This window comes from Metopolophium dirhodum, chromosome 1, assembly GCF_019925205.1.
Source record: "Metopolophium dirhodum isolate CAU chromosome 1, ASM1992520v1, whole genome shotgun sequence".
Lineage (NCBI taxonomy): Eukaryota > Metazoa > Arthropoda > Insecta > Hemiptera > Aphididae > Metopolophium > Metopolophium dirhodum.
The window spans coordinates 72,733,559-72,758,951 of record NC_083560.1 but is presented as its reverse complement, the minus strand read 5'-3'; the positions used below and the strand labels follow the sequence as shown (position 1 = coordinate 72,758,951).

At 29.5% G+C, this 25,393-nt stretch overlaps 2 protein-coding genes across 2 annotated transcripts; one reads left to right on the top strand and one right to left on the bottom strand.

Moving 5' to 3' along the window:
• Positions 1–5,629: 5,629 nt before the first annotated feature.
• On the bottom strand, positions 5,630–12,922 carry LOC132941372 (bleomycin hydrolase-like). Its single transcript, XM_061009409.1, has 9 exons — positions 12,910–12,922; positions 8,864–9,030; positions 8,631–8,783; positions 8,389–8,481; positions 7,754–7,891; positions 6,760–7,008; positions 6,396–6,625; positions 6,181–6,301; positions 5,630–5,845 (listed from the first exon to the last, which is right to left on the bottom strand). The coding sequence occupies exons 1-9, from the start codon at positions 12,920–12,922 to the stop codon at positions 5,630–5,632; spliced, it is 1,380 nt and encodes a 459-aa protein (XP_060865392.1).
• Positions 12,923–13,038: 116 nt separating this feature from the next.
• LOC132941366 (uncharacterized) lies at positions 13,039–24,412 on the top strand. The gene is made up of 5 exons (XM_061009397.1): positions 13,039–13,048; positions 23,243–23,500; positions 23,549–23,652; positions 23,704–24,041; positions 24,157–24,412. Exons 1-5 carry the CDS (start codon positions 13,039–13,041, stop codon positions 24,410–24,412), a joined length of 966 nt encoding a protein of 321 aa, XP_060865380.1.
• The last annotated feature ends 981 nt before the right edge of the window (positions 24,413–25,393 follow it).

Genomic DNA, 25,393 nt, shown 5'->3' with positions numbered 1-25,393 from the left:
ACTATAGATATAACGTTAAGACATAAAAACTCTGATGCACTATCGTAATCGGATGATAAATTTGTCGATTAAGATTGTATTAATATGTTAGGCGTTTTTGAACGATATAGTTACCTGGGATTTTAGCGCTTTTGTATGATACGATTTATTTTTACTCTTCTCGTTTTGGCGCATATGCGTCTTCCACTGAATAATATTGCATACAGTGGCGTCATTTCAGTTTTAAATAGAGGGGGACAAAAGTTTAGACCAGCCCAAATGGGTAGCTTAAAAAGCAACCTCTCGCAAGCACATATTAATATATTATTATGTTCCTTTTCCTTCACAAAACACATAGGTTAGGTTAGTGAGTATTTAGTGATCCTACTAAATATTGTCTTCCACTTTGATGGGGTGCTACCACGAAATTTTTCATACACAATTCATACCTACACAGCGCGGCAGGCGTTTTCTGTTACCGTATACTGTTGGGTATACTTATTACCAGTGTTTGGAACAGATAACAAAAAAATCATCTAGATAAAGATAAAGATAACAACACTTAATTTTATCTAAGATACAGATAAAAGATAAACAAATCAAATTCATCTAACAAAAAGATAAAAGATATCTAGATAATTATCTAAATATTTAAATAACAGATAATTTTAGAAATTATAATTAGAACAACTAATTTAAAAATATTATATATACCGTCATGTAAGTACACAAAATAATAAACACACAAGAAAACCCATTGCTAACGGCCGTTCTTGCCGGGCTGGTGGTGGGGTCACCGGCCACTTTTCGTGTCACGTGCTATTATTATTATTATTAATTGACAACATTGAAAAGATATTTACGAGTATTGTGTATTTGTGTATACGAAATAATGTTTATTATTATTATAAGTCATGTGCAATTAAAATTGGTTTAGAGATTGTTTATAGTCCATAGATTTATAATATAAAACATAAAACCCGAAATATATAAATAGCATTTCATGTATTGCTCGTCAGACTTATCAATTGTCATTAATTTCAGACGCATTGCAAATACGGAAAGAATAAGAATAGACGGCTGGCTTATCTTTATTTCTCAATGAATAATATTATATTCTATGGAATTTTGTTTGGGACGGCGGTGGTTATAACTTGCCATCTGTTCTATTATTCGTATTTTAATTATAGTTTAAAAATATTTATAAAATTCTGGGAATTTGACATATTTGTTGCGACAGTAATATACTAATATAGGCTAATTACATAAATTAATTAGTATATTATATTATATATTATTAGCCGAATACAGAATATTAGTTACTAATAAGTAATCAGTACTAAATAGGAATAATTTATAGTCTTTTCAGAATAACGTCATATATTTTTAGCCCTGGGTGTTATTTTATGTACAAGTTGTGCCTCAGATAATGAGAATAAAAATAAAACATATTCGTACAGATCTAGCTAATTTTCTCCAAAAATTTATCTTGTAAATTTATCTAGATAAGTTAAATTTTTATCTAAAATAAATACTTAGATAGCTTATATTTATTTATCTAGATAAGATAAAAGATAAAAAGATAATTATCTGGATAATTTATCTAGATAAGATAAAAGATAAAAAGATAATTATCTGGATAATTTATCTAGATAAATTTATCTAGATAAGTCCTAACACTGCTTATTACTTACGGACAGGCGCATACATCACGCGACCGAATTACGACCTTATATTATCTGGAGCAGGTTCTACAAAAAGTTAACTTATATAGTATTCATTCTACTATTATATTACAATTATACAAAAATAATTTTGATTTTCTCCCGTACCTACACACACCTACCTAGGATATCGACACAATTCTTTTCAAATTCAAATCATTTGTAGACCATGTGCATTTTTTTTTTATAAGATGAAATTTTCATTTTTTATCATTTCATATTTAAATTCATTGTTTATTGTTGATTAAATATGTATTTTAAACGACCGAAAATTTTAAAACTTCTACTCTGAAACTCAGAATCGATTTTAAGATGGAAATGTATGAAATCTGTTTTCAATATAAAAACATTGCTATGAAAAATTATCGGTTCCCTTGTAATCATGGCCATATTTAAATGTTTTCGTTTTTTTTTAAGGTCAGGTTTAAAATGCGTAAAAATAACATATTTTGGAGTTTATGGCCAAGGTTTTGGCAGGTGGGTAATTGGTAAATATTAAATGTTTACTTTTACATATTTATAATAACATATGTTTTGAAATATATACGATTACATACCTACAGGTTTTAAATTTTAAAAACTTATTATTAGTATACCCCTATATACGTCTATATTTATTTCAAAAACATTATTCCTGACATTTGGAGCAGGGCAGGTGACGAACTTTCTTCCTTCTCCGTTCATAAATACGCCATTGGGTATAGTTTGGTATAGACAATAAGTAATTATTTTGTACCGATTATAAAAAAGGAATAATTAATATATGGGATATTTTTGAATATTTTTGCTGTAATTTTTAAATTTATGCAATTAATTTAAAACTCTGTGCAAAATATTTGCCGAAAACAGTGGTGATTTATCCGGGAGGAGTTTATAACTCTTAAATAATTTAAAGTGTAAATTTATAGTTGAAATCAAATTATAAATCGTAAACCATTAAAAAGACGTATAATAAGCTGATACAAAATTTTAAAAATGTTAATGAAATATTTAAGAATATTTTTAGAATATTGAAAAAAAATATTAATAATATAATAATTGTAAACTAATATAATTTTATCTATTTATTATGTACAAATTTAAATATATTATAAACTATCAGATACAAATCAGTGGTGGCTAATTTCTGTGCACATTATTGGCTAAATCAAGCCAGACGCATCACGCCCTTAGCGTAACTAAAAAAAAAGGAGAATTAATAGTTACATTCTCAAATAAAACACATTCATTGAAGAGCTTCAACAAATTAAAATGTTGGGAACAACATTATCGTTTTATCATTATGATAAATGAATCATTAATTTGCATTTACATAATATAATATAACTATTCAAAATGTCAAACTGTGTAGTTGTTAATAATGTGATTATAGTACACATTTATGTATATTATACTGTGCACCTAATCAGTACCATACTAAATACTTGTTAGGGAAAGTTGTACAAGAACAATATAATATGATATCAATATATTAGGGTGTTATGGTAGAAACCTATATTGAATCGAAACAGATTTCAGACGGATCACGAGATACTGGTTACATAATACATTTGGGGGGAGGGGCACGGCTTCACGAAAGAAGAACCAAAATACCGCGACTGAAATTTGGAAAAACAATTACACTAAGCTCTCATAATATCGAAACTCAAGAGACACAAATAAAAGTTCGAGGTACTTATCGAGTTTTATTGTGATGGTAATTATTTCAATTGAGTTTGATATTACAAAAAATTTAAGACATCGAAGTTCAGATACCCAGGAAATATAAAAACTTTAAGTTTTTAGAAAATAAAAAGAACTTAACAGAAAATTAAAAAATGTTTTTTATGCTTAAATCATTTTAATGTGTAAGAAATCACAGCTAAAAAATTATAAACATGGAAACAAAATGTTACGGTAAATCAAAATAATTTTTAGTAATAAATTATGCTATATAATAGGTATCCAGCAATGTAGAAAATAGTATATTGTGATCATGTATGTTATTGTGTGTATTTACTTAAATCAAAATTTCTCAATTTTCCGGAAAAATCCCTGTTTTTTTTCTAAAATGTTGATCATATCCTGAGTGAATGTCGTCTTTGCCCTCTGATTTAGGAAATCTAAACACTAACGTCTAACAGAAGCATTACGGGAATGACTAGGTAATGATATTTAATGTGCCTAGTGTTTAAGTTTAATAATATTTAATTAGTATTATTTTTGTTATTCTTTATTTGTTTATGGTTCAGTCTTTACTCTTATTCTTTATTTATGATTTTTTTTTTTATCTTACCGTAGGTTTTAATTTAAAGTATTACCCTTAGACATACGAATAAATAAATAAAACCTATAAACACTATATTGTGGACAAACCATTTGTGATTTCGATATGTCTTATAAGTACCGCGGTCCAGGACCACCCAGATTTTTCATAAAAAAAAGATATAGGTAACCTACTATATAATATATACATTATACTCGAAGAATAAGTGATGTATTCCATAATAGCAGTTTTAACCATCCGGGTACATTAATGGTTTACAGTAACGTTACCAACGGCTTCGGTTCATTTGTCTGTGAATCCGAACGCGTATAAACGAGCAGGTTACCTATATTATATAAAACTTGGTGCGTTCAACTTTTGAATATCAATGTTCGAAGTTTCTCTCATTCTTAAACTCGAAACTCGTGACGTACATAATATTATATAGGGTGTATGTAAGTACCCACGGTGCTGAAATATCCAAGCCTGATAATACAATCTTAATTAGAATACAATGAGAAAAACAACGACCCGGAGGGGGCGATAATAAAACGTAATTGAGGGTGCTGGTGATTCATTTGATCTGTACTCTTTTTATATTATTATACGCATGCACATTTGGCCTTATTAACGGTGTCGTTCACGCGGCATCCAGTTTTCGTTGTCCCTAAAGAAAAAAAAAATAGTTTCAATTGGTCTGGTTGACCATTTATTTTAATCATGCCTATTTTATACTATATTGGTATACTTACTGCATTTGCAGTTATATTGTTCATTTGATGGAGTTTTAATTTTTATTCCAGAGGAGCTATATAAGATATTATATTTAGTAAATTATTATGTTCTCGGCCCTCTCTACATTTTAGGAAAATTAAAAATGTATTTAATTATTATATTGAATTAAAACACCTACTAAATATTAATAAACATACTCTCTAATCATAATATTTTAATATATTTTATACTGTTTATTAAAATTACATTGGTAAAATGATAAAATAATTATTAAACTTGTCTGTTCATTTTTCAAACAACTATTAATTTTTATACGTAGGTACTTATTCAATCTATATTATAGAAATAATTTGAAATTTTGTGTTTTTGCAAAACATAATGGCGTTACATTATTATATTATAGGTACCTAGTTCTGAAAGATTGATCTTAAATGATATATTGTACAAAGAGAAGAGTCATTCAGATAACTATTTAAATATATTATGTCATATGGCCTATGGGTGTAGTCTTATGAAAAAAATATATAGTATTAGGTTAGGTTTTTTGTTTTTGTTGTTCAATAATAAATTATGTTAAACAAAAATATGTATTTTCAAAAATCAATAAAAGAGGTCATACTATATGTAAATAATATTGTTAAAGTAAAAAATCGGTTAAGAAATATTTTTTGTAATCAAATATTTTTGTGTGATATTACGCTTGATGGATATATTATGTAGATACATATATTGTAAAATGTATCTCAATTTGTTATTAAGAGTATCAAAAATGAAAAAGGACTAAGTTTTTCAATAATAGATTATCATTAAACAAACGATAAATGCTTATTTAATAATTAATAGTTATTGTAGCCCAACAGGTACAATACTACAACGCCCAGTAAATATTATAATCGAAATACAAACTGATTAAAATTGGGCTTGTTTAAACAGTAGTATCAATTCATCAACAAATATGAGATCCAAGTTTATCCCAAACTGGCAATACTATTGGTTCCTGGCTAAATACGTCCAGGACACATTTTGGCAGTAAACTCTTGTCAACAATGACTTCAAAAACGTATTCTTTAAACCATTCAGTGGTCATCATTATAAAACCATTCGTGTTCACATTACGTTTACCCCAAGAATTTTCAACGCGCCACCGTGTAACTTCATCGTTCTGAAATAATACAGAGTTGTTGATATTATTGTATAGTGAAGGTAGATATTATATTGATATGATGGTGACGTTTCATTTTACAATATTTTATGTCATGTTTTTTTAATTTTCATAGTACATGCATGAACTTGATTTAAAAATAAATAAATAAATTGTATACAGTGAAGCCTCTAATACCGGACACTCTCTCGGTCGCTGAAATGTTGTTCGCTAACCGCTGTGGTTTCAGTTTATAGAAAGCTTGTAGTTTGTTCCCGAAAAATGTCCGCTATTCAGAGGTGTTCGTTAAGAGAGGTTTATTGTATTATGTATAAGTTGAGTTAATATAGAATTACTTCTTCGTGGAATCCAGTCAATACCATTGCATGCGTTGGATATGATTCATGGTATAAAATCCGTTCACTTTTGGTCATCGGAATTGATATGTCGGTACCGAACAATGATTCTATGTCATGTCTAAATAATATTATAATATTATGCTATAATATAGTCAGTATACCTAGTACGTTCAATATAAGTAGCGGAAATTCACAATAGGTATTCAGCATACATTTTTAAGTCTTCGATCCCAAGTTCGTTTGAAAATCTCTGGTACACTTCACAACTGTACCAAACTGGTTCGCCAAGGGTGGCGATCGATTGTTTGCATGCTTCCAGCAGTACTTCAATTGGTTGATTGTTACGCATGATTTTAGTGCCTTCCTGAACGTTCCCAATCAAATCCAACGTATACAGCCGGCCGAATTCCTTGTTGACTCTCGGGTCGGATATCAAAGAGACCTGTGGCGGAGAAAGAAAAGATTTTTGCAAGTTTTAAGACGCAAGCATAATGTATATAATATTATGTAGTAGTTATTGATACTTATAAAGTATAAAAATACCCGAGCTTGTGAAATAAAACCAATAATAACTACCTTGTCTTCGAGGTGAAAAACCGGGCGGACCATTGTGTTGTAGAACTCAAGCGGCGTAAAGCTTTGATACAATAAGGGTTCATTAGCACTTCTGCGATAATACCACTTGAAGGTCTGGTTGGGAATACCCAAACATACTCCAACGATACGGAACACAATGCACATATCCTTTTCGATCTGGTCAGAAATATTACTATTCGTGGCGTTATTAGTCACCATATCATGCAAAACAATGGCAAATTCTCGGAGCTATATTATAATGTAAAATAAATATGAATGTAAAACACTAAAACTTGAATAGTTTAGCGGTTAATGTGTTACTTTTATAAAATTTTTTATGAACTTTATTTTATCATTTATCCTAAGTGCTGAACCGTCCCATTAATTTTTGGGATTCATAAAATATTAGTTCCCAAAATGCGGGGCTCCAACACACAACCTAATCGCTTGGCCCAGCTTACCCTTCCGTAAAGTGACGGCCCTGATAACTCCAACTTAACAAATAATCCTAACCATATAAAACATAATAAATCGTTTGCCTCGTAGTAAGCATTAAATAAATCATGAAAACACCGGGGAAGTAGCTCTGCTGTATACTAGGTTTTGAGTGTAACTCGTTGAGGAGGGTAAGGAGACACTTTTCCCTATCTCTTTTTAACAACTTTTTTTTCCGAAAATTCTTTTTCTCAATTTATTGATTCATGTCCTTAGTGGAATGTTTCAAGTATCTACGGTTAATAATTTTTGAGTTACAACAAAATAACATAAATTGTTATGAATTTCGATTGCACTTGAACTTTCAAGCAATATTGAATATTATATCATAAAATAATGCCTATATTTTGTAGATAGTTAGTTATAACTTTTTACGTTTGATAAAATAATATATTATTCAGTGGGATACCTTGTAACTATAGTTTATATTATTTTAATGATTTGATAGGTTAATACTCTATTAAGTACTAAAAAATATTTATAACATTTTTAAACTTGCTTTACTGTTCAAAATGCAATTAAGCTCTTTACTATCTTCGCTATTAAAACTTTCTGGAAAATTAAGTTTTGGCATTAGACCATACTTTTCGATAATATTTACTGCCATATTCCAGTAGCCACCGTCTTCGATGGGATTCTATAAAATAATCACAGTTTTTGTTGTATAATAACTAATAAGTGTTATTAAAGTCAGTGGTTTTCATAAAAGAATTTAGTAGTTTAGCTTAATTATAGAAATATTATTTTTTTTATTGATGAGCGATAATGTTGTAAGTATATTTTGTATTGGAAACAAAATATTCACTCTGTTGTTTTGCATGGATAAGAATTAATAAATCCTTCATAAAATTGCCTATATAAAACTCCTTAAAATTTGTTACTCATGAATATTATTTACGAAAAAAGCGTATTTTTAGTTATTACTCATGTTTAATTTTATATTCTTAACAATGTAGAAGTCAATAAAGAAAGGATTTTTAAAAATTAAAAATTGAATAAACAACATTATTTCATACTAAATTTATATTAAATGTAAAAATAAAAATAAATAATATTATTTTATTATTTTTTAGTTTTTACAAAAATTACGAAGGCGTAACCTTACAGTAAATTGTATTAATTTTCTTTTCTTACTTTTAGTATATGCATGACTGTTCTGGAGTCTAAAGTGTGACCATCTTTAGCAGTTGACACTATTGCGTTTAGAAAAAAGTTGCTTCGCTCAATCTAAAAAAATATTCTTTCTTTAAAAATCTGTTTTTGTTTTTAAACTATTATTCTCAAATTTGTGAACATTTTGAACCATCAACTAAATCGATACTCATACATAAAATATATAATAATCATAACTTGTTAGACAAATGTGTATTTGGTACCTTATCCCAGAAAAACAAGTGAGCATGGCTGAATTCAAATTGTGGGATATTATATTGTTTCATAAACGGAACCCGTATCACGTTTAAACAGGCGAAAATCCAACAACGGCCAGAATATTTTTGATCTCCTATCGGGTTTCCGCAACCTTTAATCTAATTTCAACATATATTAGTAGTATTGTCATTTATTATTGTATTATAAATTTTCATATTATACGTTTTTAGTTAATTACTTTCGTAGAAAAATTATTAGTAGAAGTAATTTGGTCTTGAAACCTATTTCTTGACAATGATACTTGAAACGGGTCATATGTAACACAGATATTTTGAGCCAAAACATTTGACGAATTCGAAAAAAAGGTATCTTTGAACTTTGATAACAAATCGTTGGTAACAAAGTCTTTATAATACGCAAAACAAATTTATAATTATAAATATTTTAGAAATGTATAATATTTTTATTTATATCTAGTTTGTAAAATATATATAATTGTTAAACATATTTATAAAGACTGGATCGTTTAAATAATAAAGTCCCAGGGTATTTAAAAAAAAAACTTTGAACAAGTAGGAATTATCACAAAACTGTCGATTTATCAACATGATATAACTATTCACTTTTGATTATAGTAGTGTTCAAGAGTTTTAGTTTTTTCTAGAACAAAAACTATATTATAATAGGTTAGTGAAAAATACATTTTGCAAATTTATTCATTACTTTTGTATCATGGTTATAAATATGTATTATATAAAATATATTGTTTGGTCAGTTTGGTGTTTTTTTATTATGAAAAATTGTACCTTACTATGATTATTTGAAGGTTATGCATAGAAGTAGGTGTATAATATACTATATTATTATTAGTATGGCAAATCGAAAAAAATTTATAAAATATACCTACCTACCAATGATAATAACAATCACCGACATCAGTGACGAACTAGGGGTAATAGGCAGAAGCCCCCTTGCTGTATTATTATAACTTAAAAAAAAATATTTATCAACTTTTCAACTGTCGTCTTCTAATAAGCAAGACGTAAACTCATATGCATCTTACCATAATAAATTCATTTTTGCAAAAACATTGTATTTGCATACCAATTATCCTAAAATTATCAGTAATTTTTTGGTAAAATTATGAACTACTTTTATAGTTATTATAGTTGTATAAAAGACCTATGTATTAAGTTTTCAAGAATTAGCCATACAAATTTAATATTTTATAAGTTTTGAACTACAAATTTACTGTGGTTTTATCAAAATTTGAACTTTAAATACATAATAAAAAATAATTATGTCTGTTTATCGTTAATGTTTTAGATATAATAAAAACTTATGTTTCACATTTTAAGCTTTTTGACTGGACGAATAATTTTTTATTGAAATTTTTAGATAAATAACTAAAATTAATCAAATAACAAACAGTTACCAAATAATTTTAACAAATTTTAATTAATTTATATTTGTTTTTCCCAATTATTTTAAAAAGTACTGAAAATTTTCAATTTTGACCTTCTAAAAGTATCAACTAGATCCAATTTGCTTCCAAAAGCCTCCATCAAAGTTTATGATCAGAGCATATTTTCTATAAGAAAAGTTGAGTAGTTGAAGTTGTAAAAACATTTTCAATTCTTCACCTAAACGTCTAAAACTATTAGACTGGGCAAAATAAAAAAATAAAATTGTAATTAATTTTCAAGCATTTCCCTTCCCATTGAAAAATCCTGCGTACTCCACTGATCGACATAATAATATTGTGTATAGGTTAGGTACCTCCTAATATTATATTTATTACTGACTAAATAGATCATTACTATCTACAATGGATATTTATTGAGTATGAAAAATAATATGATAAACTCACTATATATTATCGTTCCATTATTATTATTATTAACTGTGATTTTTGTTTCCGTACAATTATGTTGTTCTCTTGGGCCAGGGCTTATGGAAATTCTCTTTGTATACAATAAATATTCAATGACATTCAATAGTATGTTCAAGTGATACCGTTTGCGAAAGTAATTATTACCGAACTCCAAGCACAATATCCGTTTCAACTGAGCCAAATTTATTTTACGGTGCCTTTCGATTCTCGTCAATAAGACATTCGTAATTCTACAAAATATCGTACCACGCACTCGTTTGTACGGCATGATGAAACGCTCAAGTACAGCATTTAAACGCTGAACTAATATAAGTAGGTACCTTCTGTAATATTATTATTATTGATAAACGAAAAGTTAGTTTTCATGGATACCACCACAGTCACATTGTGTTATAATAATATCGTTGTGGTGAGTACGAATGACGAATACATAATACAATTAATATTCATTGTGTGGGGCCTAATTTTTTTGACACGCAGATTAAATCGATAATTTTATAGGTACGTGTCTCGATATAATTTATACTTACTACTTTATTCAATAAATACATAGGTACGTACATATACTTATATGGCACACACACGCACTGCACATGTAAACAATCCATATGGTATGACAGGGGGTGTGACCAGCGTATCGTATTTACTATTTGGTTTTACGAACCCACCAACGTTGCTCGATCATTAATAATTATTAGTACATTGGGTATGTATATATATAATAGGTATTTGTGTGTGTGTGTGTGTGTGTATAATTATATAGATGGCGACGATGAGGGGATTAATATTTCAAAAACACCTAATAATACAGTTATACAAAGGCACACAGAGAGACACAAATCGCTACTGGCAAGCATTTAATTATATAATTTTATAATCTACATTACGAGTTGACCCGTGGACTGAATAATTAAAAATAGACGTTAAATATTTATAATTTATTAGATATTTCAAGATATTCCTTTTTGTTCATACCTTATAAAGTTATTACTTATTATACGATTTTGCATAATGTTACCATCATTATTATGATGATGTCTATAAAGTATAAGATGAAATCACGCATTGTACCTATTATAATAATTTCATTTTATATTCCAAAGCTGAATATTTTGTTCTATGAATACATATAGCTCGTTCAAAATGATTAGAACAATATTCAAAAATATTCAGTTTTGGAATATGAAATTAAAAATTTGTTTAAAATTATGTAAGCATATATTTTATTATTTCAAAAACGTTAAAGAAATAGCTAAAACCCTGTATAAACATTTTCGTTCATGCCCATCAAAATAAAATCCCGTCTAGTATCCGATCTCGACTCTGTTCTCACTATACGAGGCAATCCTTCTAGAAGTTGAAAGTGGTGCAACATTTTAATATTAACCAACTCAACATTTGAAAAAAAAATATTTAGACTAATCAATTTATAAAGTTTCACCATTGGGTGATTTTTCTATTCAAGTCATATCAACTGTAGTCTGTACATTATAACTACACGCCATATTGTGCTTATTGTAAATATTAAATTTACTGACTGTATGTAAGTATAATATGTTTTTAACCATATAACTATTTATTATATTTGCATTTATAATAAATCGTTAATACTTTTCGGGATGATGAGTTATTTTACTGTTAAAATAAATATATGTGTATTGTGTACCTACCTAATATCTATAACTATATGGTAGTGCCGGGCAATTTTCACCAAATATAATTTGAACACAATTTACAAATATATTTGAAAAGCATATTGAACATTTTTGTAATACTTATTACTTAAAAAAAACCATAGTTCCATAATACGTAAAAACACATATTTCATAAAATAAAAATAAAACTATTTCCACCCCGAAACCACGGCAGGAATGATGCATATACATACAAACATACCTACATCATTTTACTCGGTAACCGAATGGAACCACAGTCAACGCATATTAGATCAGCGGAGCATGTCTAATAAAAATAGAAGGTTAGGTTAGGTTATATTATTATGTTAATAGTTTATAGTAATGAAACGATAGTATGTTTTAAACCAAGATAATAATATCGTGCGGTTTTGTAGTTTAATGTGGCACACGACTGAACGCCGTATATTGTATTATACCCAACAATCAACATCAATAATTCCAGCACTTGTCGCATTAACGAATGTCATTATGATTGTCATTTATCTAGTGCGCATTAAAATATTACAGGCAGAGCAACAACAAATTAACTGAGGATAGTATTAAACGAGATAGTAATGGTATATATCTACCTAATAAAATATGTAAATGTTATACCACAAATAATAATGAGTTTTGTCATATGGTCATATGACATATTTGTATATATATTTTATTTCACGTATTATTACTAATATGCTATACATGTCGATTTACCATGAATGCTCATCACAATTTATTTAAATTCTGATTTTCTGAATTTTTAAATATAGATATGTACTTAAATACCACATTTTCAAATTTTTGAGATTTTTTGTAGGTACTAAAAGAAGTAACTATACTGTTATGGTAGTCTGTAAGTAAGTAGTTAAGTTTGCTGGGTTCTAAATGTTCAGAGATGATGCAAACTTCTGTTTTTCAAATAAGATTATGCCCCTTTTTACCGTACCTAAATTATTAGTGGATAATTTTTTGAAAATGTTTATGTGCCCAATTCATAATTTGAATGAATATTTATCAGTTACTAAAATGTTTACTTTATTCTGTGTTTATACTAAAGATAATAGTTCTTAAAAAATGTTTTTAAAAAATATAAAAATATAAAATAGTTGTAATTCTTATTGGATCTAGTATTTATTATACATGGAATATTTTCATGAAATATAAACGTTGATAGATTAATACTAATTATTGAAAATGCTCGAAATAAAAAAAAAAAATAAAATATCCCCCATAAGTCTAATATCCTTAGTAACTACACAAAATTAATAACTAAAAAATTAATCGTCTGAATTTTGATTTTCAGAAAAATTGCACGCTAAAGAATATATACGGTAGTAAAGGTGGGTTTTTATTTGAAAAACTTAAGTTTGTATCTCTATAAGGCATAATGTTCTTCTGTATATTTAAATTTTCCAAAATTTTCCAAAGGTTTTGAACTGTATTATTGAAGAAAAGGGGGTGTGTATTTAGTGAATTTTCCTGTATATTATATTATAATAAATTGTATTTACTAATGCAAATACGGCATAGATACACTTTTTCTGTTATTAAAATTCGAATTTCAACTTAAATTTTGTTAAACACAGTTGTGAAGCAGGTAAATGAAATAGTAAGTCAAAGAGGCGGGCACAAGGAGGCTATGCGGGATAAATCTCTCGTAGATACTATTTCAAAGATATTCTTTATTTTATGTTAGTTTATTTACAAAAAGGTTAAATTTTTTGTTTTCAAATAGCACTTACAGGCTATAATCTATTGATATATGTTTATGGCTTATCATTATTTAAAACTATACAACTATACAAGTATTAATTTTATATTGACACGATAATAAGATATTTATGCATTTGTTGTGTATAGATCTAGTCCCTATTTCATTAATAGTCTTTAGATCAGTGGTTGGAAAGTTCCTTGAAAAAAAGGAATTCGTTCCAGGAATCCGTTCCTTTTGAAACTCGTTCCTTCCAAACACTGCCCTAGATCTAAACCAAGGTTAGTTAAAGGTTTTCAATAGAGGTCAGAGAGAGAGAGAGAGATTCAGTAAGTACTGTAAAATATCATGACAGTGCACTGAATTAAAAATTATTTAAAAACTATTTTTACTCAAGATTTGTCGATATAACGTTGATCACTTGTGGTATTTGAAATATATTCGTACATCGTTCGTTCTAAGATTAATCGAATGGAAGTACAAGAGTTATTTAGTATTTACGACTTTGAAACTGATATAAACAAAAATTACAAAAAAAAAACATAACAAAACAAGGGCGTCTTGTATGCGGGAATGTATTCTTATTGGACTTTACCAAGGCCAATGTGGTGAAGAGCACTAAGGTCAATTGATTAAATCAAGGTTAACATTGGGAACGTCCGATAGGAGCTTAAATGTTATGTTATTTCTTGACGAAGAATTCTGTTTAAAATATCGCTAGCGATTTTTTTTTTAGCTTTTCCGAACGACGGTCGACTAAACCGTGTGACCTCATTACGCTGTCTTTTTTCTTTTTTTTTTCTAGTAGATAAAACTGAAATAAATGAAACCAAATACAAAGGTTCATCTGAAGTGGCAAACGCCCAGCGTTTGAGTAGCATTTTAAATGATAGGGGACATGTTACACACACGACAGGGGTTCGAACAATCGGTAAACATAAAGTAAGCCCTTCATACAATTGTCTTTGGGCTCTTGTTATGTATTTTTGGCCATCCGCAATAAATTAACACGTAACAAGCAACAAATAGAAAAAATAGCCTCTGGGAGAAGCGCTGTGGCGTAATAGTTCACTAAACACTCGTGTATAGGTACATATTGGTTATTACTTGTTATTATTGTTCGTATCAAAAACGATTCCCACTCCAATAGAAATGTAGAATGCCTTTTTTTCGATTATATACCTATATATTATTTTATAATTGTTATTATATAAGAGGATAATAATATATATAATATTATATATTACATATGTGAGTATAAATAATGTACTACACTTTTATTTCTCACGGATAATCGAGTAGAACTTACTGTAGAAGGATAAAAATTTATGATTTGATATGGTAACTAAGTGTTAGGTATGAAAATATAAAATAGTCGGGTAGGTACCTAATACGTCCTAACCTAACCTATTTAAGTACATATATATAACAGTTTCATAGGTATAAAATGAAAACCACGTTTCTACTGCTGATCGACATGTGACGGATTTATATACTGCTTAAAATACAAATCCTCATGGCGCTCCTGTCCAATGGCATTATATATACCTACTTCATACTTGTAAGTTGTAAGTTATAAATATTAATGTATGAAACTGGTACAATAAAGTATAGGTACGTCTTATTATGATCTTTCGCATAAGCAATTGTCGATATTATCAATGTAACGTAGATATATATATATATATATGCATAATTAATAATAATTATAATTTATAATAGTAGGTACCATCTATGATTAACAATATACTTTAATAATAAATGTAAGATTTAATCTGATTTTTAGAATTTTTTTATCTATTTTGTGAGTAAATTAGTTGTTTTAATAATTATAATTTATAAATTGTATTTAAATAGGATTTTCGCTGTCAGAAAAATACAATGTTACTTTAATCATAAGTAAACATTTAAAAAACTCTGACTACCTATGTAAGAAAGATTTTTAACGAAACTTATAATATATTTTAATATTTATTATTATATATAGGTATCATAACAGCTGTTTCATATAGGTACCTCTAGTAACTCTGACACTATCATACCAAATAGGTTCCCAAAACGTTTATATCAAAATTATAGAACAGTAAAAATTACAAAGTAGGTATACGTTATTAGTTTTTAAATTATCTACTTCCTTGTGAGAATGTGAGGTGATATGTATCGACGAGGATAACTGTTTATTGACGTATTTAATATCTCCCACGATTCTGGATGACAATTGATAATAAAGTGTAGTAATAATAATGTACACAAAATATAAAATAATCCAACATCATCATTAAACAAACATAAAAAAATAAAAAACCGTATTTTATTTTCCGTACTATCGCGTGGCCTTTACTTACCAAAGTTTGGGAATGTGAAGGAAGGTCTAAGGAGCGGCGTGCAAAGAAATTTTTTATCCCTTAATAATAGTGGATAGTTATTTACAGGAATCACCGAAACAAAATTCATGAAACTTGAACTATCGATAAATCCATTTAGTTGAATGTTGATTTCTGACCATTTGGTAAAAATTATAATTACTATAAATTAGTTAAAATGAGTTATGATGTTGAGTAATGTATTTTATTTATTTTTATTAAATTTTTCAGTTTCTCTTTAGGTTTCTGATTATTTATCAATTAGAGTTGGATTTTTCACGTCCAATTAAAAGCTATAATGGTCTTTGAATGTAAAATAATGGTCTTTGCATATTAAGTTTTAATTTTAATTACCTACAATATAGCCAGTAAACACAGCACGTATAATATACGTGTATACTAAGGATAATGTTGGTGTATATTTACGTAATTAATATTCGTATAATATACGTTAATGACAGGGGCGGCTCCTGTGACATGGTTGGGGGGGGGGGCAAGTCATAATTGTCTGGCAATTTCGATGATTTTTTTTGTAATTTTGTTTTTAACAGTATACAAATGTTTAGAAATGCAGCTTGGGGGGCACTAGCCCCCCCCCCCCCTGGAGCCGCTCTTGGTTGATGATACGTGTATTATTGGTTGGTCGAACTTAAATCGATTTACGTGTAAGGATATACGAATATATTTGGTTTAAAATATGTTGATACATATTCATATATTTTCCGTGGTAAAACTGCGTTAAATTAACGTCGATCATATGACAATTGTGTATTATTGGTTGGTCGAACTACTCCAACTTAAATCAATTTACCTATAGGTACGTACTTTTTAAAAATTGCTGTGTTGGAAATAAAATCTTCTGTTTGAGATACCTATTTTGTTATTAATTTACCTATTCAGTAGATTGTGAATCACAATTTTTGATTGATTTCTAGTCATATTTTCATACCTAGATTATAAAAATTAAAAATATTTGTTGTTTTTTGATAATACCTACATATTAAATACTATTAACCAATATGGGACAATATTGTACCTATTAGAATAATAACCAACAATAAAAATAATATTATAATCTCAACATTCTTGCTAAAATATATCTGAATGGATAGTCAATACCCAATACTCTTTATGTTAAGTAGCTATAATAATTAAAAATACTATAAGTATTTAAAACAAATGTGACAATGTCTATAATATTACATTACAATCATTAGTACAGCTGCGGCGACTCGTTATAACTAAAGACCGGATTTATATCGTTACTGGGTCTATGCAGTCTTATGAGAGTAAGAAATGTGGATGATTTGTTCAATTCTGAATGCATAGAAAAAAATTTTAAATGCATATTAAAGTAAATTTAATGATGTTTATTGATTATTTTTGCATATTTTTGCTTTTTTTTGTATATTTTGCATATTTTAGCATATTTTTAAATTTTTAAGAGAATATAATGAGAATATTTTAAGGTTTTTTCGAGAATATTAGCACCATATTTAAGGTATTTTAAGAGAATATAAATCCGGTCTTTAGTTATAACATTTAACAATATTCCGTGATGGCCATCGCATCAGCGGCATCTGTTGACGTAGATTATACTTTGTGAACACACTGTTCTGTCATGACATGTACCACTACGCAGTACAACAGATTGCAGATCCATCGCGACGACGGATGGGAATTTATATTATTCATCACGTCTGCATAAAATAAATACTAAATATTTTTTAATACCGATTGGCGTCCTGGTTCTCGTTTTTCTGGTTCTGGTTCTCGGTTCTCGGTTTTCTGGCCATCACAACTCGATTAAGACGAGTGCATCCCAATTATGCAGCCTGCGTGATAATGGTATACTCTGTATATATTATTATAATATGCACTCTTAGGTACTCTAACTCTAAGGCCTGTACCAAACGCATACAATAATGTGTTTATCGACGATTTTATGTATACTATTTGTATATTATCGTGGTCGGTATTTGTATCCAGAAAGTAGTTCATATTTACCATTTACGTACTTATAGTAGATTATACACTTGCCGATTGCAAAATACCTAGTATTATAATATTATAGTCCCTACGGTCTGTATAAATGTGTAATAGTATATACATAGATAATATGATATTATAGACTATAGTGTAACTAGTAGCTTGGTACTGCAATGGTACCTATAGGCATAATTTAATGAAGAGGTACTTAATAATATTATATTAGTATAATAAAATCAAAAGCTTGTCCAAGGTGTATAATTTACGGCTTTATATTAGTTAGGTAAATGCATTTTCAATTTTAGATTTAGAGTAACTGCAGCTTGCAGTTTACTATGTTGATAATATTCGACAATGGTCGTGGGAAATCTAAACCATCCACAATTTATACTACTTAAAATGTTTTTTTAATTATTGTAATACTTAATTTACAAATAAAACCATTGTTTAATTAATTGTTAATTTTAGGAAGTTTAGTTGATACTTAACACTTTGATTTTGATTTTAAAACTGTCTCGTGGACATTTCTTGTGTAGGCATTTTAAAGTGTGGTCAAAACTCAATAGTATACTTAACAAATAAGAGTACTTCCCTAGACATTGAGACCGACAGGCCGTGTACCAAATAATAACTAATAAGTGCGTTTAATAACAGGGTACCAGTGGTACCTATTATATAGCTATACATTTAAAATTTTTAAATACATATTATAATATTATTATATCATAGAAAAAAACTTCTAATCTCGACTATAGGCGAGTAGGTGGTATAATAGTTCCGATGTACCTACTTCTATATACACATATTATGGACAGTTCACAGCGGTGTGGTTATTTATTACCATTTTTTACAATAGTTCATGCAAGCCATTAACGTGTTCATTAGAGAACAATTAAACACGGAGACGGGAAATATTTGAATGAAGGAAAAAATAAACATCTAACTCACAAGAGCGTCTTCTGCACTATAATCTTGGACCACGACGCTGAATTAAAATACAATGGACACACATACACACACACACACACACACACACACACACACACACACACACACACACACACACACACACACACACACACACATACACATACACATACAAACTATACCACGTAATATATTAAAACCTTCACACCAATTAATTAATGTCATTAATTGTCTCTCTTTTAATCTTCATTGGCCGCTTTATCGAGCCCGCGATCGTGTACAACGCCTTCTCACCTGGCGCCTCCACGTTTATATATATATATATATTATTATGTACAATTACAATATAATAAAGCGCTGTTCGGAATGGCACGTCACTTTTATAGTATTACCTATTATAAACGACGTAATAAGTACGTCGTACGATGTACCTACATTAACATTATAAATAATTTGTTAGTTTTAATTAGCTAGTGTTCACAATAATATTATTACAATGTCATATCATATTGTTTTATACATTATATTTTTTTTTGGTCATTAAATATGCGTTCTGTTCAACAGTGAATGGTTTTTACACAATATTTTCGTGGATAGAAGGCTTATTATATTTTCCTACACAAGTATAGTTTACTACATTTTACAATTTGAGTAGTAATATTTTTACCTACTCAATACTCATACTCTAAAATAATTGATAAATAAATAATAAAACGTATAATATAATATGAAATTAAACGTTAAATCCGTTTGGAATAATATTATTATTTTTCTTAAAAAATTATGGTTTGGTTGTGCGCTTGTATCTATTACCTGGTTAAAAAGATTTTATTTTTAATCGATAACTAAAAACATCAACGACAAAGGTTATTAGTTTAAAACTTAACAAAACCGTTATACAATTATTATGAGATGGTTATATACCTAGTTACAAAATAAATTTTTTTTCTTAGTTAAATTTGATAGTATTGATCCGTTTTAGGTTTTTCAACATACGTTTGGAACACCTTATAATATGCATGTTGGGGGACGGAGTGGTCGAGCGGACTAAGGCGTCGGTTGTGACGCACACCGACGCTGGTTCAAACCTCGGTTCACGGGTGGCATTTTTCTCCGGACACCGTGACTTGCCCGGAGAGAAGTGCCGCCATCCCCCACCCGGGCATGGCAGATACCCACGGGTGCCCACTAAAAATTTGCCAAAACTACAGACACGTGTTACACCTACAGTTCCCTCCAAACAAAAACAAACCGCTAATGGCGATAGTTGCCGGGCTTCACGATCAATAAAAAAAAATATGCATGTTGGGTCTGTCCGTCTGTCCGATAGTTAGCAGATTATCAGAGCATAGTTAAGATTGTTGATAGATACGACGTCATAGATAGATAGATGTGGACGGATGAATATTTTTAAATTGTATAATATGGAATTATAAGTTATTGCGTAGTTGCATGATATATTAAAATATGTTTAGAAACCGGGAGTTTTGCATGCTCGCTGAATGAACTTTCCTAACTTGTTTCTCAAGAAGTTGATCACGGGTATTGTTCATGTTTCTGTTTTTTGACCTAATGCTGCGTCTATGTTGGATATGATGTTGTAATTTTTGCGATGTCACTAATATTACATTATTTGTATAATTCTGTTATCAAGTTTTTAACTATTAAAACGGCTTAACTTAAAAAGCTTATTATTTTTATTGAAATAAAATTTTTCCCAAATGCTAGAACCTATTTATTCTCTGTACCCCGTAATAATATTGTCTACCTGAACACTTAATATAATATAAGCAGTTTTTCTTTTAAAAAATAGGTATACATATTATAATATTATTATACTAGAGAACTGAAGGTTCCGATTAGATTTGACAGGTAGCGCGGCTGAAAAAAAAACTTTATTTTGTTTTTGGAAGTGCAGGAAGACATTATAATATGAAATTATTAATTGATACATAAATAATAAATAAATATTTATCTCCGGGCTTTGGTTTTTTCCCACTTCGAAAACGAATACTTGTCAGTAGGTGCCTGCCCATAATAGATACATATTATATATCGTCTATTATATCAGATCACGTACGACATAATATCTATTCCGTATTCGCGGTTTCGGACATGAGCAATTATAGTGTCTTAACGTATTATATTATTATACTTACATGCTACGCGTAATTTAGCGTAAACGGTTACACGTATTTACTACAGAATAATATGTACCATACTACCATGTACATAATATAATATTATATAAGTTATAACTCGTGTTCTATGTGTTTGTACTGCGGGTGACTGTTACGATAATAATATTGCAACGTCCGAATAGTGTTTCCCACGTTTCTTATCGGCCCAATTGCGAGTGCATCGAATTCGTATATAATAATATATTTTCTATATACACAGAGGGAGTCGGATTGGATCAAATTGAAAAATAATAGCCGCGTATATTGTATATACGTTTGGTATAATATAATATATAATGACATAACAATAATAATAATAAACCATGATAAATGTATAATAAATAAACCACTCGAAAAATAACCCACGGCGATCGAACACATAGAATTTTCGACACTCCAGAGGACAAAATAAATATGATCGTGCCCGACCTGTTGTATAGGCGCCCCCCGCTGACGTCTATACTACTACAAGTTCAGTGAATATGTGTGTGCGCGAGCGGTGCGCGTGTATGTTATACTGTGCACATATTGTGTACGGAATAATTTTGTAGTATCTTTTTATTTATTGTTACTCACGAGTGCAGTTGAAGGTATACGTACACGATACTGGAAAACTGCACGTGGTGGGTATAGGTACCTAGGAAAAGGGTGCAGATGAAAGAAAAAATATAATAATAACCGTATAATGACGATAATAACGATACGTAAACCATCGTGATATTATTACGTTCGCACGAGCATATGGATCATCGATATTGAAATACTTTTCAGCGCTCCCACGATTATTTTGCATTTAAGGTGCCTAACATATATCTACTTGTTATCTATTTGTAAGATCGATTACGTAACTGTAGGTGTATGTGTCTGAATTTTTAAGGCCCGTTTCACATGGACGCGTATCATACGCGACGTATCGTACGCGCGCGTTTTCATTTTACATTGATTAAGTTCATACGCGCTAAACCGGCGAGGGAAACGCGCCATCGTCGGAGTGACGCGTATGAATTTGACCAATGTAAATTAAAACGCGCGCGTACGATACGTCGCGTATGATACGCGTCCATGTGAAAGGGCCCTAAAACCGATGACATTTTAAGCACATATTATATAGTTGATGGGTGCACATAATATGGGCTTTTGGCAGAAGTGTCGAAGTTAAGTCTATGGTTTTTCAATTGTATATGCACACCCGTGGATTATGTAAATAATAATCGTGTCAATCAGTGAGCCGGGACACTTTTTCGGTGGAGACTCATTTGCGCACATATTAAAATATTTTTTAAATTTACGACAACTCATTTGCGCACAAAATAGTAAACAATGAAAACCAGCTTTTAGGTACAGTTTTGGGTGTACAGGGTGTCTTAAGCTGTCCAACACGTTACACGTTCAATATTATTGGTATCAATGATCACCCGTTATTGGAGTATCTTCAATATAGCCTTATATAGTCTTAAAGCATAACGTGATTTCACATCAGATCTTATCTATCAAAAATGGCATTAATACTCGCCAAGTACACGAGTCGTGTGGGACAAGCTTCAATCTTTATTATTGATATTATTGCTATATCTTACCCTATTTTTGTTAAACGTTTCCGGTGATAACTGATAAACCTTATAACAAATCTCTTCTATAAATTTTAGTTTAGTCTCCGGTGTAATAACAATGGACGCTATTTGTTTAACACGGAGAGAAAAACGTTGTAAAATATTGAACAAATTCAAATTTCGAGAGTATAGACTATAGGGAATTAAAAAATGGAAATTTCAATTATCGGTGTACTAATAAATTTTGTAATGCTAGTATTATTGTAAATAATAATAATGAAATTGTGTATCAATCTAACGCGGACCATAAACATTATGTATATTCAGATCAGGTTATTTCAAGAGAAATTGTAAGGAGCTCACTGAAAAGAAAGGCAGAAAATGATCTCCATACCCGTCCAAACAAATTAATACGACAAGAACTAAAAAATACCGATATTGCTGAGAACATGGAACATGGTGACTTGAAATCAATCCGTCGTTCAATATATTATGTACGAAAAAAGCATTTTCCCACGCTACCATCAAACTTTGACGAGTCGTTAAAACAACTTTTAGAGATGAAACAAACGTTGTTGCATAAAGGTTATCAATTTTGTTTTTCAAGTGACGATAATTTTGTTATTTTATTTACTTGTAAGAATAATTTGGAAGTGCTTTGTAATAATGAACACGTATTTGGTGAGGGAACTTTTACGTATGCACCAAAACATTTCATGCAATTGTATACAATTCATGTTTACACAAATTATTATTATTTACCTTTAGTATATTGTTTTTTGAAAAATAAACAAGTATCAACATATGTGTCCATGTGGAAAACCATATTGAACTTGTCAATGCAATTAATAGGAAAAAACTTAAATGTAAAAATATTTCATGCAGATTTCGAAAAAGCTGCACATATTGCAGTTCTTCAGAGTTTTCCACAGTGTAAAATAATATGTTGTACATTCCATTTAGGACAAAGTTGGTTCAGGCGTTTGAAAAAAAATAAAATATTACTAAAAGAATACTCAAAAAATGATTCGGAAATCGGAAGGTGGCTTAAATATTTTTTTGGTTTACCTTATCTAAACTCTGATGAAGTTCCGGACGCATTTACGGAGCTAATCTCAATAACTCCTACCCAGACAGCATTTTGTAATGATAATATTATAATAGTATTATAATAACGTTATACTAATATTATTCGATATTACAATGTTATAATAATATTATTAATCAAAAAATTGCTATCTGGGTAGTAATATAAGTATGGATTTTCCGGACTATATTTTAAAAAATTATATTGATTTTGATGCTGATTTTGGGCCAGAATTATGGGCAAGTGCACCAGACGATAGCCCTAGAACAACAAACGGAGCTGAAAACTTTCATATGCACTTTAATAGCCAGTTTTATACCCCCCACCCTCACATTCACCAAATCATACAAATACTCATGGAAATTCAAGTCGACACCGATTTAAAAATAAACTCATTAAAAAAAAAATAAGGAAAACACACGCAGGACAGAAATATTAAAAAAACAAAATTTTTTGAAAAAAATATATTCAGATTACAAATCTAAAAAAATTTATCTTATAACCTATTCGATGCAAACGCGTACCAATAAATATTAAATATTATGTATTAACTGTAATTTATGTAGATTGTAAATTTTAATGAATTTTGTAAAAATGAATAATGATTGTAGGTACCTCCTAATTTATTGTAATTTGTAAATTTTAATGACTTGTAAAAATGATTGTACCTAATTTATTGTAATTTGACAACATTTTGAATAATGTGTAATAGCTAAAACAACATTTTTAAACCCGCCAGTCTATAACATCAGAATATGATGAGACAGAAAGTCCTAAGCCTTTTAAAGGGTGAAGGAAAATGTTGTTTGAGTATAATAATTGTCCACTATCAGTATTGACCAAATCGAAAATATGGTGGTACGGAGATTATGTACACCCTATACGTTGATAAAATTCTTGGAAAAAAGGTTTCTATTCTTCGTAAATTGTGCGCAAATGAGTTGTAAAAAAGGTAAATGTGCGCAAATGAGTTGTAACCACTTTTTCTTTAGATAATGTTAGCCCGGAGCCCCACCCCCACCCACACTAAACAAAATCAATCAAACGTTGTTAAGACATCAAAATTGTTGGTTAATGGGTGGCCCTCCTGCCACAGAATACCTAGCCACCTAAGTGGCTACGTATATCGTAGAAATATCATATCTGATTGTACAAATCGTTACAAATGTACGCATATTTTGTAAATTTTTAATTTAAACTTTTTTGTTGAGTTGGAAATGTCTTTATAAACATTAAGGGTATTGGGTGGGTGGGTGGTTGGGTACCTTGTACCTATACATTTTTGCTCCTCACCAAAAATGAGTTCAACACGCCATTGCTAATTACAATACATTAAGACATTTAAACTGTACAATGAATAATACTAAGTAAGTTATAATTTATTAATTACA

Bases quoted from the DNA above. Each gene is read 5' to 3' on its own strand.
- LOC132941372 (XM_061009409.1), bottom strand. The intron at 8,482-8,630 runs GTACCAAATACA...ATATTTTTTTAG, and splicing joins ACTTGTTTTTCTGGGATAAG to ATTGAGCGAAGCAACTTTTT. The intron at 6,302-6,395 runs GTATGCTGAATA...AATATTATTTAG, and splicing joins GGGATCGAAGACTTAAAAAT to ACATGACATAGAATCATTGT.
- LOC132941366 (XM_061009397.1), top strand. The intron at 23,653-23,703 runs GTTTACACAAAT...TTTTTGAAAAAT, and splicing joins TGCAATTGTATACAATTCAT to AAACAAGTATCAACATATGT. The intron at 24,042-24,156 runs TACCCAGACAGC...AAATTGCTATCT, and splicing joins GAGCTAATCTCAATAACTCC to GGGTAGTAATATAAGTATGG.